Below are 13,516 nucleotides of genomic sequence, written 5' to 3' on the forward strand. Positions count from 1 at the left end.
AGCTGGATTGGGGCTAAGCCCAAGTAATCTAGAACATCCCGAATTAGATAGAAAAAAGGGAGACAACCCCATGAGAAACAAACTCATGAAAAGGGTTGTTTGTCTGGTGAACCCTTCCGAATCAACATCCCCTCAATTGGGCCTAAGTGCCTCCAACACAATCGAGTCAAGTTCCTCACAAAGTGATGACCCTCAAAGTCATATGAGCAATGAGAACTAGCACCCTATCCTTTTAAGGGAAGAGGGGTGAGAAGAGCGTGAACCATGAGAACCAAAACGAGAAGTGCAGTTAGGGTTTTGGAAGAAGATGCAATGACAGAAAATGAAGAAATCTTAAAAAAGGATTTAAATAAGGGCATCGATGGTTGGACGACCCCAACTAGACCATGAAAAGTATCACCGATACATATACAGAACAACCAAATCTTGTGATCTGCACTGCATGAAGGGACGTGGGGAATAAATCGGCACACGCCATCCCCCGCATAGGGAAGTGTATCGTCGAATCAATCATTCAAACGTAAAGGATAATTAATAAATAGACAAAATTGAAAATTTCTACTACACACATGTGACATGAATTTGCGAGTAATTGAAAGGCCAAATGGGCCCTCATAAAGCAGTGGGTCGGTCCCCTAACCAAGAAGACCTTGGGCTAAAAGTCAAAGGCCCGTAATCCACGACCAAAGGACCAATAACTGTGGTGTGCCAACACAGAATTCAAATACAATTGTTGTCAATCACTATTTAATGACATAACGATCAAGACAATCTCTCGCTTGATATACGCCTAGGATATTCACCCAGGGCATTAATTCCATTTAGGGTAATGGCTGACTGAGAGCCCTAAGGATTCGTGATCCAATGAGGATTAGAGGGGATCTCAGCAAGAGTCTAGCCTCCTTCATCACGTATAAATAGATGTTAAAGGACACGTTTGTGGTAATTTTGGAACTCTTTTCAATTGAAATACTCTCCAGAATACATATTGACTTAGACATTGAATGTGTCCCTAGGCATACCCAACTCCTACTTTCTGATTGGGTCACTGGAAATCGTTGTCAAAGCTACGAAACACGTTTGCTACACACTCTATTTAAAATATAGTTAAAAAAACATTATATACATATTATTTCTCAAACCAAACGATACCAATATTTAGTTTATACAAGTTGAGCCCTAGTTGGTTCATTTATAGCGTTATAATAAGAAATTCCAGACCATCTTCAATATTTTTTATAAAAATTAAATAATCTAATACATAGATAAATTCAATGTGAATAATTTTAATAATTCTCATTTTCAAATAAGGGTGCATCTTTGGTCGAGAGTTGGTGTAAGTTTTAAACCCACAAACTACGTGCTACCACATAAGGATCCTATACACTTTAAAATAGATTAGACCACACAAGATTATTATTAAAACCCTAAAATTGAAAGTTTGAAAAAAAAAAAAGACTAGCGCCAATTAATTTCTAAATCCCATTTAACCACTACTCTAATTGTATTTCGTAGCAGTAGAGAGGCGGTTGTAAATTATGCAACATCGGTTTTGGATTTGATTTTGCCAAAATCGATGCAAGTTTCACAGAAATCGATCGGGAGTAATGCTATACACCACACTCTCATCCTATTTTTATCATACTAAGTAAGATGTGTCATATTTATCATCATTAGATGATAAAGAAGTATATAATAAATGATCATCTAATAGTAATAAATGTGTCACATCATATTTAATTGGATGAAAGTGAGGTAAAAGTATGGTGTATAGAATTTTCCATCGACTGGATAAGGCACATCTTTGGCCAAATCTTCTAGCGTTGGTCCTAGATAAATCCGACTGGTTCAGGTATAATTCAACGTTTGATTGGCCAAATATTACGGATATGCAAATTCGGCACCACACAAGCGCTGAGGTGGCACGAACTAACCATGGCACTTTCACAACGTCGACTTCCATCTGGCCACCAGCTACAGTGTGCTCTCTCTTTATTTTATCTAAAAAAAATTTAATTAAAAAATATGAATTATGATGTGGATTAATTTATTGTATTCTAGGATAAAAAGTTGATGTGTAAACTTTTCAAAGAAAGATGTTTACTCTAACTCCTAATTTTAGATTTTTTTTCTTCTTAAATAATAAAAAATTTATATTAATATTTAATATTGTTTCTATTTCAGACAAAAAATTATAAATACGAATTACGATGAGGTATACTATGAGGGCGTGGTAGTCACGAACGAAGCAGGTCCGTGGTACTTGTATTTTCTTCGCGTTTTTTTGTTATTTTGTCGAGGGATGTGATGGTTTTTTTCTGCAACAGAAGGAAAAGAGAGCACCCATACCAAACTCTCTCTCATATCTCGCTCTGTCACTCTGGAAATCTCTCCGTCTCTATCGTCGATCGTTCCCAACCAATAGATACACAATCTCACCCGTCAAAACCCTAATTTTCACTTTCTACAGCACGTCACTGTATTTTTATCTCTTCTTTCCGATCTACGGAACCCTAAAGTTTTGCAGCTTCTAGATTAAACCGAAACCCTAGAGTTTGCTTTTATCTATGCTTTTCCGGAGCTGATGGGATCGAAATTCGAGAATATGTTGTGACGATTTCGGGATTCATTTCCTATAATATGTGAGATTCGGGTTCTGGTTTGTGAGAAGGCTGATTTTCTGTTGACATATCTGTTGTTTGGGCTTGAATTTGCGGGAATAGGGTTGTGGAAGGTTGCTGGGAATTGAAAAAAACTTAGAAAACGAGGATTTTTCGATGGTTTCGGAATTTTCGCTTTCTATGGGGATTCTTTGTAGATTGAGCTAGATCGTATAAAGGAAAAAGCCAGCTTGTGGAGTTGGCACTTCAGAGTTTTCTATTATTTCATTTTGTTTGGGTTGAGATTTGGCTCGGAAATGCTGGAGTAGACGATCGATGAGCAGGAATTTGCGATTCCCTTGCACTAAATTGTAGGGTTTTGTAGTGTAGTTTCTTGAGTAGGAGTTGGATTGTCCTTGGGTGGATATAGTTGTCGAAAAATTTAAGTATGTCGAAGTGTTTTTAGTTATTCAGATGGTGATATGATTTCGGGGGATTCCTTAAGGGCAAGGGTTTGTTAATAGTTGGTGAGGAATTGGTATTGGTATCCGTGGTTGAGACCGCACGGTCTTTTGTTGTTGTCATAATATTTTGTGTCAAACTTTGCAGAATGAGCTTAGAGAACGAAGACCATATATTGGATCATCCAGTTGAAACGAATCATGAAACGCAAAAGTAATGAACGTATATTCCATTTCCAGTTTTTGATGGTCGAATTTTCCTTCTCGCCATCTATTTGATATTTTCTTTTTCTTTTCTGGTGACCTTTGATAAAATAATTGGTTTTAATGATGTAGGAAGTTGAAAATTTCATATTCAAGGGAGTTTCTATTGTCATTAAGCGAATTGGAGGTTTGCAAAAAGTTGCCTGGTGGGTTTGATCAATCAATTCTAAGGTAAGAAGTCTCTTTTAGACGGGCTAATAAAATGTCTGCTTTTGCTAGCATTGCCTTGCCTTGTATTGCTTTGGTTAGTGCAACTGGTTTACTCGTGCATCATGCTATGCCTTAATCTGTTTTTGTTTTTTGATCAAAATTAGTGACTTTGAGGATTCTTTCCAAGACCGGCAAAGAATCTCTGGTGGCTTGTCATCGCATAGTTACAAGCGTAATGAATATGGTTCATCCCCACCTACCAGAGGGGATTTTAGTAGTTATTCACGGGGTGTCCATGGAAGATGGGAAGGTCGCACATCTGTGCGAAGCGATAAAGATAGTGATTCGCAACCTGACTTGGAGTCAGGTAGAATATTCCATGCTAATGTTAATAGTTTTTATTTGTAAATTTTTCTATAATAACATGGACTGGATTTTATATTTTTTCTATGCATATCTATTTGTGTATTGATATTTTGTTTCCTACTTGTGTGGTGTGTATTTCTTGGTGGCATGTGGAAGCCATCCTTGATGATATTTCTAATATGCCTCTTGCAATATTTAATAGTTTGTTACCTACTGTCAGAAGAAAATGCTTTATAAGTTTGTTGCCTGCAATATTAGCCTGGGAAGAAACGATGAGTCCATTGTGTGTGTAGAATTAGCCAATAAGTTATTGGTGTTTTTGAAATCATTTTATCCAATGAGCCCATGCTCAAATGGTACCTCTCACCAGAAGAATGGGATGAAGGGGGAGCTCGTGAGTTAAAATCAAAAGGGGAAGAAAGTGCTTTGTAACTAAAGTTTGGCCCCGTGTACTTGGGCTATGCCTAGTTCTCATCAATAAAATCCTTATTTACCGATCAAAAAAATAAAAATAAAAGGCTAGGTTGGCAACATATATTTAGCTCACTCCTGTTGTTATTAGAATACTGAACTAAGTGTCTCTTGTATACATCCAGTGTACTTGGGCATTGCTAGTCTTCTATTAGTAAAAGTTTTACATATTAATAAAATTGTTAGACTACTGATGATGAGTTTAATACATTGTGACAGAGGGTGTACTAAACTTGGAATGGCAACAATTAAATTTGTAATAAATCATGTCTTGTGATATCCACACATATGGAAGTTGTAATGTAATTAGAACATTTAAGAGCTTGATGGATCAGATGACCATGTTGAAAGACTTGGTGGGAAGGCAGGAAAGCCTCCACCATACAAGATCTTGTATGAGGTTCTTGACCCGAACCTATGTCCTCTGTCTTGCTTTCCAGAGGGTTGTTCATAAGCACAATGCATGTGGAATACATAATTTCATCTTTCTTGCTAGAGTACCAGTGGGGAGGGCCTCCTTTGTGCTCAGTTGATATCTATCTTCTGTCACCTAATTGAATTGGGTAACCCCTTCTTGCCTGTTTGTTACTTGCAGGCCCTGAAAGCAACTGATCTATAGATGGTCGGTTATGCCTATCTTTCTACTGCATGAAAATTACAAAATATATATATATATTTTTCTAGTGCTGAGATCTGGATAGATGGTCGGTTTGCCTAAGACAAGCAACTGATCTATAATCTGTGTTGTACTTTTTGACTAATTATATTAATAAGCAGATACAGGTAGGCAGTATGGGAACCAATCTCGGCGATCGTGGCAAGTTCCTGAACATGATGGACTTCTTGGTAGTGGTTCTTTCCCAAGACCATCTGGACTTGCTGCCGGAGTTTCGGCTTCAAAGTTTCGAGCTAGTGATCACTACCATCTCAATAAGAGCACTGAGCCCTATCATCCTCCGCGGCCTTATAAGGTTGGACTTATGCTTGTTTATGTTCCTCACTATTAGTTGTATGAAAGAATAGAATGTGATGCTTGTTTTTCTATGCTCCAGCATGATTTTATCTACCTCAAATAATAAATAAAATGCAAAAAGATCGAAAACCAGTTGCAATTCGTTTATATGAGCCTCCTTGATACTGATGATGTTATTATTATTCATAAAAAAAAAATTATCATTATTCTACATAGATAGGGCATAAAGACTTTTGTAATTGGCAGTTGTTGCCCATTCTTGGATTAATAATACTTGTTTACTTATAAAAAAAAAATTTATCATTATTTTTGTACTGTGTATTCTTCAGGCAGTACCTCATTCACGAACCCATGACTCCTTCAATGATGAAACATTTGGTTCTTCTGAGTACACAAGTGAGGACAGAGCGGAAGAGGAAAGAAAGAGAAGAGGTAATTTGCACATTTTTGCCAGATTGACTGGCAAGGCAACCCTGATGTGTTAGCAACTTCAACTGCTTCTCTTGTTAGCAATTTTAAAATTGATTTACTTGCTTTTCAGCATCCTTTGAATTAATGAGGAAGGAACAGCAGAAAGCATTTCAAGACAAGCAGAACTTAAATCCTGACAAGCGTAAAGATGAGTTTGACATCACCACACTGCTAGAGGACTCCAAGGATGAGAAAAACCTTTTGAATAGAAGTAAGGAGTCTGATGACCCTGTGATACTAAAAGCTTCACTCAATGATCCTGAAAAATCTTTGCTTCCCCCTCAAACTCCTGCATCCAGACCACTTGTACCACCAGGTTTTAAAAGCACAGTTTTGGAAAGGAATTCTGGACCTAAGTCCATGATTCATCCTCAGACAGCAGAGGTAACTGGTTTTCATGTTCATCCGATTTATTGAAAATTTAAGCTATAGTTTTACCTTCCTTGTGCTTTTATAGTTTATTACAATTTATTGTAATTTATGAAAATTCGCCAGGAAAAAAGCTGAATCCTGGTTGTCAATCTTGAGTAACTCTACCTAAATTCAGTACTTTCTCCAGAGAGAAACTCTTCATCATAAAGAATAAAATGTGAATTTAAGATAACTTGAAAGTTATACTGACTATGCCTAGATAATTCTAGGGAGTAAAGAGGATTTTGCCACTTTTCTTGTCATTCTTTTTCCTCTTTTTTGCGCTCTTCTCTCTCGCTCTCTCTAAACCTACAATTCCATGTGCTACAAAAACCTGTAAATATTTGTATTGCTGTGTAATATATTGATATACGAATCCATGAATAATTGTTTACTTGCATTTTCTAAAATATTAATGAAGAGCTTTGCTACTTATCATCCCAACACCACACACCACACTTTTTTTTTTTTTTTTTTTTTAAATTTTTAAAAATTTTTGTTTTGGTTTTATTTTTCTTAAATAATTGAATTCTTCTAGAGAAAAAAAAAGTGTGGTGTGTGAGGATGATGAATATAATTTTTCATTAATGAAACATGGGGTTTTGTTGTTTTCTTTGTTACTGAGTATACTCCCTGTGTACTTGGGCTACACCTACTTTTCTATGAAGAAAGTTTAATTTTGCCTATAAAAAAACATGTCGTTTTGTAGAAAATCATTTATTGGATTCAGAAGAGCTAATAATTTTCAGACAAGTTTGCTGTATAGGTTCAGCATATGCTGCTTAAGATTTTTCCTGTTTCAAATTTTTATAGCTAAATATATCTTGACCAAAGTTTGAATTCTCTTACCTGTTACCTGTATAAAAAACGTTGTCTTGCTTGTCATTTGTTAACTTATGCTTGTCCTCTCATTAGTCATGCACGTGTCTGTTGCTTCTGTAGGTTGTGAATCCTGAACTTGAGAATAGCCTTTCACTTGCCAAAGTTAACCTTGTATTAAATGGGACTTCTGATAATAAAGTGGAGAAACAGCTGACAGAACAAACGGGTTTCTCTGCACTGCAACTTGGAAGTACTAGTAATAAAGTTTCCATACATAACAAGAGTGACAAGAATCTGAATGTACCATCCAGTAGCATGATGGATGTAGATAGTCAGTTGCATAAGATTTCGTATTTTTCAGAAGCCTTTGAAGCTTCAGAAAATAGTGAAGTTAATAAGCTTAGTGGTGAGAAGGTGACAGGGAATAAAATAGTTGGTGAATCCAATCATGATCATTCAACTTCAATCCTAGATAAGCTTTTTGGTTCTGCTTTAACATCAAGTGTTGGTGGGTCCCCTAGTTTCATTGAGGTAATGCTGATTCTAGTGGACTTTTATTTGGTACATATATAAACTTTTGGCTGTATAGTACACTGTCTATTGTCTTTTAAATCTTTATTATACGATTAAATCTAATTATCGAGATATTTTTATATACAATGAATTATTCTGAATTTTGCGTCTGATGTTTTCATGATATTCTTTCTACCATTGCCACGATATTTGCTGTACGAGTGTAGCATACTTGATTAACTGATAGTGTAATGATATCTGCTTCCTAAGAATTTTTTAAGGTTCATTAACTATTTGTAGATCACCGAATGTAACCATGTCTGTCAACATTAGAAGACTATACAGAGAATACAAGCATGCTTTGCTATCATCAAAATTGGTCAAGCTGATAATAATTGCATTACTTACAATCAGACTTTTCTTGTATTAGGTTTTATTCAAAGTTATGATTTATTGAAACCCCAAGGGGTTGGCCCAAGTGGTGAAGGCCTTGGTCTTGGGGTATCACTCCCTTCAAGGTTCAAGGTTCAACACCTCATGGGTGCAAACAATCCTTTGGGGCCACACCCCTTGGTGAAAAGTCAGCGATTTATCCAGTTTCGCGTAGGGAAATTTCTGAGGGTGTGGTTCCCGGGACCGGGGTTTACTTTGTAGGGTGGGTCCGAAGGGCCCTGCCTTTGAGAGGTTCCTTGACATAAAAAAAAAAAGAAGTTATGATTTATTGAATTGGGTGGAGCATCTTATGGCTCCAATTTAAGTCCCAAGTGGAGTGAAAATAAATTTTATTGGTTGAGCTTTTGCATTAATATATGACCTGCCTGTAGATCTTTTGGAAGATCTTTACTTGTGTGATTTCTCACTGCGTCTCCCAATGAATGGATGCTTTGCTAACTTTTGGTTGATGCATATTCTTCAGTTTGTTTGAAAAACATCTGTTTTCTTGTTTGTGATTACATGCTCCTCTACTTGATGCATCTCTCTCATAAAATTATTTGTGTTGCTTGTATAGCATGCTGTTAGTACAGGAGAAGAGACGGGTGATAGGATGGTAGAGGAGACAAGGAGCTCTCAAGCTACTCAATCTTCCAAGTTTGCCCGTTGGTTTCTTGAAGAAGGTATGCTGACATTAATCTTCTGGTTTTAAGTTGTTGGGCATGTTACCGATAAAAAGAAAAAAGTTTTTGGACATGTTCAAATTTAAACTGGTTGTACATTAAGTTAAACAAGAATGCTTTAAACTCTGATGCTTCTTTCCGTTTTACTGCAGAAAAGAAACCAATGCATGATCTCTCCAGCACGCCGAATGACTTGCTCTCATTGATTGTTGGTGGGGATAAAGGTGGATCCCAGGTTTCTGATGTGAAGAATACTGAGCACATTTTACCTAATATTCCATTTGAAAGATCTGAACCAGCAGAGGAGCATAAAACATCATATGTAACAGCTGATATAGTTGAAAATTCTGAGCAATTTTACAAGAACAATAAACCACAGGCACTTCCAGCTGTCCTTACTTGTGAAGACCTTGAACAGTCAATGTTGTCAGAAATTAGTGAAAATTGCTCAACTTTGCAGCCGCCTGTCCATGTCTCAAGCATTCCTGATCCAAAGACCGAGTTGCCAAAAGTTATTGACGACCATGCTTCTCATCACCTCCTTTCATTGTTACTGAAAGATGGTGTACCATCCTCCAACCTAGACATCCAATGGTCAGAGAAACTACAGACCAATGAGGAAACAAGTTTTGTCTCTGCAGCTCAGACAAAAGAGGTAAATGCCGAGCATTCTTCCAACTCAGGGCAGACACTGACACTTGAAACACTTTTTGGGACTGCTTTTATGAAGGAGCTGCAATCAGTTGGAGCACCAGTTTCTGTCCAGAGAGGTTCACTTAGGCCTGCAAGAGTTGATAAATCAGATCCTCATCAGTTTCCTTTTTCTGTCATGGATGATGCACTCGTTCTTACAAATGATATTGTCCCCAATAAAGCTGGTTATGAAAGCAGTCTTTTGACCTCCAAGCAAAGACTGCAAACTAAACCTGCAAATATTGAGCAGCAATGGTTAGGTTTTGATGATCCTCAAACTGAACTGGATTCATCGCAGCTTCGAACTGGATTAAACTCCAAGCTTGGTGGCTTTGATGGGCCTGTTGATATTCGGCTTCCTGAAGAGGATAGCTTGATTACAGTTAATGATCCTTTGAACCTTCGGAATTATGCATCTGTGAAGACTGCAGCTAGAGCTGAAGTGTTACCTTCCCCAAACACCCAAGTTGACATTGCCGAGAAACTAGCAGCTCTAAAATCTGTCTTCAAAGATGAACGATCTTTCATGGGAGGTCAAGAAGGTCCACCTCGTTTTCGTGGTGCTTATGATGTGAGGGAGCCTGATTTTCCCTATCAGAATCTTAGTGTCCAACCATCTTCCCCACAATTTCACCCCCCTCGTGCAAATCATGTAGGGCCATTCTCCCATCCATTAGATTCTCACCCTGCTAACGTTAATCCTCAGATGAAATTTATGACACCAGAAGGAATCATCCATCATGATTCTCCGCCAAATCATCAATTTCCTGCAAATATGCTTCATCCTCATTTTCATCACCCCAGCACTGGATTGACTGGTTTTGATCCTCCCAATCATCACCCTATGTTGCAACAGATGCATATGTCAAGCAACTTTCCTCCTCACCTGCTTCAAGGATTTCCCAGGAGTGCACCAATGTCAGCTCAGCCAAGCAGGGGTGCACCTTTGCCTTCTCATGCCAACAATCAGATGACTGGCTTTATGCCTGAACTCAATCCATTGCAACCTTTTCCTTTCGGTCACCGGCAACCCAACTTTGCTGGTCTTGGAATGCCGCCACCGGGTAAAGCTCTCACCTATGTGATTTTTCTTCAGTATTTTATTTTAATTTAAATGTAACTACCTGCTTCCCTTGCTTATTTTAATTGGCTTGAAGTAATATTCACTACAATGGTTTCATTTGTGCTCAAATTGTGCTGATGGTTCTCTTGGCTTAGGATTGTAAAATTCTACTTTTTTTTAGTATGTAAAATTCTACTTCTCAAGCTACAATCTGCCTTTCAGCTTAAACTTACCCTTTATGTACCCTTTGACTTCCCATTTACTTGCCGGAATTTTCTATTTTGGAGTGAATGGTAAGTTCAAATTAAGGGTAACCGTACCTTACTTAAGTGGTAACCTGAACATAAAGCCATTGATTCTCTCTACTTCATTTCTCTCGATGAGCCGAGTAATGACTGACTGTAGCAGCCTTTTATGATTTATTTTCGAACAGGTGACCATCGACCAAGTTCCGTGTTCATTGCCCCATCTTGTTATTGAGTAATGATAGCCACACAATTCTTTTCACAACTACTTTTACAACCATGTTTAAAATGGGGGAAAAAAGTTCCTTACTCATTGACTGCCTGCTTTTTGATTTATTTTTTCCCGAGAGGGGGGTTGGTTCACGATGCGAGTTGAAAGATACACTGGACACAATATCTTTTCAAGTTGAAAGTACTTATTTGCTGATTTTTGTTATTGTATACTTTTTTAAAATGTAAACCTTCAATAGACCACAGGAAGAAAATAAAGAACTCTAAATCTTCCGAGGTGCATTTGGACTGTTATCATTTTTTATTTTATTTTATTTTTTTATGATCGTGTGAGAAATTGTACGTCCATTATATTCTTTCATTTAATTTTTGTTGGATTTTTTCAGCTCCTGAAATTGGTGGTGGTAGTAATAATCCAGAGGCAATCCAAAGGCTTCTCGAGCTGGAACTCAGGTCAAATTCAAAGAAGATTCAGCCTTTTGCCACTGGTGGGCATGGTCAGGGGATGTATGGTCATGAAGTGGACATGGGTTTTAGGTACAGATAGTGATTGCTGATTGTGCTCGTGTATATGACCCTGTATTCAATGTCTCTTCCTCAGATCTGCAAGTCCTTGCATCAATGATGGGATGGGATTATTGCTCTTTCAAAGGGGAATTTGGTGGCTTAGTGTAATTAATGGGATTTTCTTGCAACTTGCACTTGGTAGAGTTATTTTAGCTCAATCACATCTTATTCACCTGTGGCTTTGTGTCCTGTATGAGTTGGTCTTTTGTTTTTGAAGTTGTTAAATCCATCTGAGATCACGTATCTGAATATTTAACTTAAAAAGTGTGCAAAATTAGTGGATTGTAAACATAATAGAATGAATACTCTTGGAAAGAAATCCCAAAAATAGAGATGCAATGTCAAGTTCACTATAAATATTTTATATTCCTGAAATGTTGTTAAATCAGCTATAAATCTTAGGTAAGGGAAATGCTATATCTCCCGCTGGAGATTAGTGTATTTTTTATGTGTTTTTTTTTTAAATTGTTTTTTATGTAGATTTTTTTAATAATTTTTAATATTTTTAAAAAATAAAAAAATTTAAAATATTATTAAAAAATATTTTCTTAATCACGAAGTAAAATAAAAAATCATAAACAAATATTTTTTTTATTTTACTTCGTGATTAAGAAAGTATATTTTAATGATTTTTTTTTACTTTCTAATTAAGGAAGTATTTTTAATGATGTTCTAAATTTATTTTATTTTTTTAAAAATATTTTTTATAATTTTTTATTTTACTTCATGATTAAGAAAGTATTTTTTAATATATATTTTTTTACTTTCTGATTAAGAAAATATTTTCTGAATGATGTTTTAAATTTATTTTATTTTTTTAAAACATTTTAAAATAATAAAAGATCTATATAAAAAATTACTTAAATAAAACACATGTAAAATAACACTACACCCCCAGCGGGAGCCCCCAGCGGGGGGCTGTAGCATCACCCCTTAGGTAAATGGGATGGTACGTTCTAATTTATGGGTTAATTGGATGAATAAAATAATGCGTGTGAAGTTCTTTGGTAAAGATGGAAGGGATGAGACCAAGATAAGCAACCCATAACTATGCTGGTAACTGTTTAGACCCCTCCCAAATACTCACTAACATTACGAAACATAAAATAAAATAAGAAAATAAAAGATCCACAAATGAGGGCGCACAACCACAGGGCAGCCAGAGACGTAGACAAGGGCACAAAAGCATGTGTATTTTAGGGGGTCAATCTCCGCTAAAATGCATCTTTGGATAAAGAAATATCTAATCTCACTTCATCATTATAATTTTTTTAAATTTCTATTCAAAATATAATAAATAATTTATCTTTTTCAAATCTCAAAACAATAATAATATTAAAAAATATTATTCTAATAATATTTTATTCAACTTTTATATCAACTCATCTCATCTCAACTCACTATCCAAACGACACCTTAGGGTTGACAATTCGTAGTTACAAGTCGTGTTCGTATCATGTCAAGTTATGAGTATAAGAATATATGGGTTAACCCAAACATGATCCGTTTAATTAAACGGGTCAGAGCCATTTCATCCATTTAATAATTAATTTTTATTGGGTCAATCTAAACATGACGTATTTAACCTGTTTCAACTTGCTTTTCTCGCTTCAACCCATTTAATCTGTCTCAAATAAATGGGTTGAACTGATAGTATATTTATTTTTAACCTAATTAATATAATTTAATATATAATACTAAAATAATTATATAAAATCATTCACAATTACAATTGGATTTATGATAAAATATTTTATTATCAATATCCAAACCAATAAAAATATGCAATAAAATTAATATTTTCATAAAATAAAATTACATATCAACAAAAAAATTTAATAGTTTGAGATATTAAATATGCAAATAATAATATTAATATTACATCCCAACAACAAAAAAATGCATATAAAATTAAATATTTATAAAATTCGAAAATAGAATATATTCGTGTTATATAGGTCGATTATGGGCTTCATGGGTTTACTTGCAATTGACTCATTTATTAATTGTCTTATCGGGTCAATCTGTTTTGACCCAAACCCATTTATATCAAATCTAAACCCTCTTATTTCGTGTAGGGGTGGCAATATGTGACACGGC

The 13,516-nt window shown here is 35.8% G+C and overlaps 1 protein-coding gene across 3 annotated transcripts; it reads left to right on the forward strand.

Annotated features, from left to right (window-relative positions):
- Positions 1–2,291: 2,291 nt before the first annotated feature.
- Positions 2,292–11,747, forward strand: LOC109003525. Of its 3 annotated transcripts, none has more exons than XM_035692606.1 (10): positions 2,292–3,275; positions 3,398–3,496; positions 3,640–3,842; positions 5,096–5,283; positions 5,615–5,717; positions 5,827–6,140; positions 7,110–7,520; positions 8,512–8,617; positions 8,770–10,374; positions 11,236–11,747. In XM_035692606.1, exons 1-10 carry the CDS (start codon positions 3,211–3,213, stop codon positions 11,394–11,396), a joined length of 3,255 nt encoding a protein of 1,084 aa, XP_035548499.1. In that variant the 5' UTR covers positions 2,292–3,210; the 3' UTR covers positions 11,397–11,747. The 3 variants fall into 3 exon arrangements, with proteins under 3 accessions (XP_035548499.1, XP_035548498.1, XP_018837234.2); XM_035692605.1 differs by having other exon boundaries at positions 2,293–3,275; positions 5,090–5,283; XM_018981689.2 differs by lacking the exon at positions 7,110–7,520 and having other exon boundaries at positions 2,294–3,275; positions 5,090–5,283.
- The last annotated feature ends 1,769 nt before the right edge of the window (positions 11,748–13,516 follow it).

This window comes from Juglans regia, chromosome 7 (genome assembly GCF_001411555.2).
Source record: "Juglans regia cultivar Chandler chromosome 7, Walnut 2.0, whole genome shotgun sequence".
Classification (NCBI taxonomy): domain Eukaryota; kingdom Viridiplantae; phylum Streptophyta; class Magnoliopsida; order Fagales; family Juglandaceae; genus Juglans; species Juglans regia.

Coding starts and splice junctions, on each gene's coding strand:
- LOC109003525 (XM_035692605.1), top strand. CDS start 3,211: ATGAGCTTAGAGAACGAAGACCATATATTGGATCATCCAGTTGAAACG. Junction 5,284..5,614: donor ATCCTCCGCGGCCTTATAAG/GTTGGACTTATG, acceptor TGTATTCTTCAG/GCAGTACCTCATTCACGAAC. Junction 10,375..11,235: donor TCTTGGAATGCCGCCACCGG/GTAAAGCTCTCA, acceptor GGATTTTTTCAG/CTCCTGAAATTGGTGGTGGT.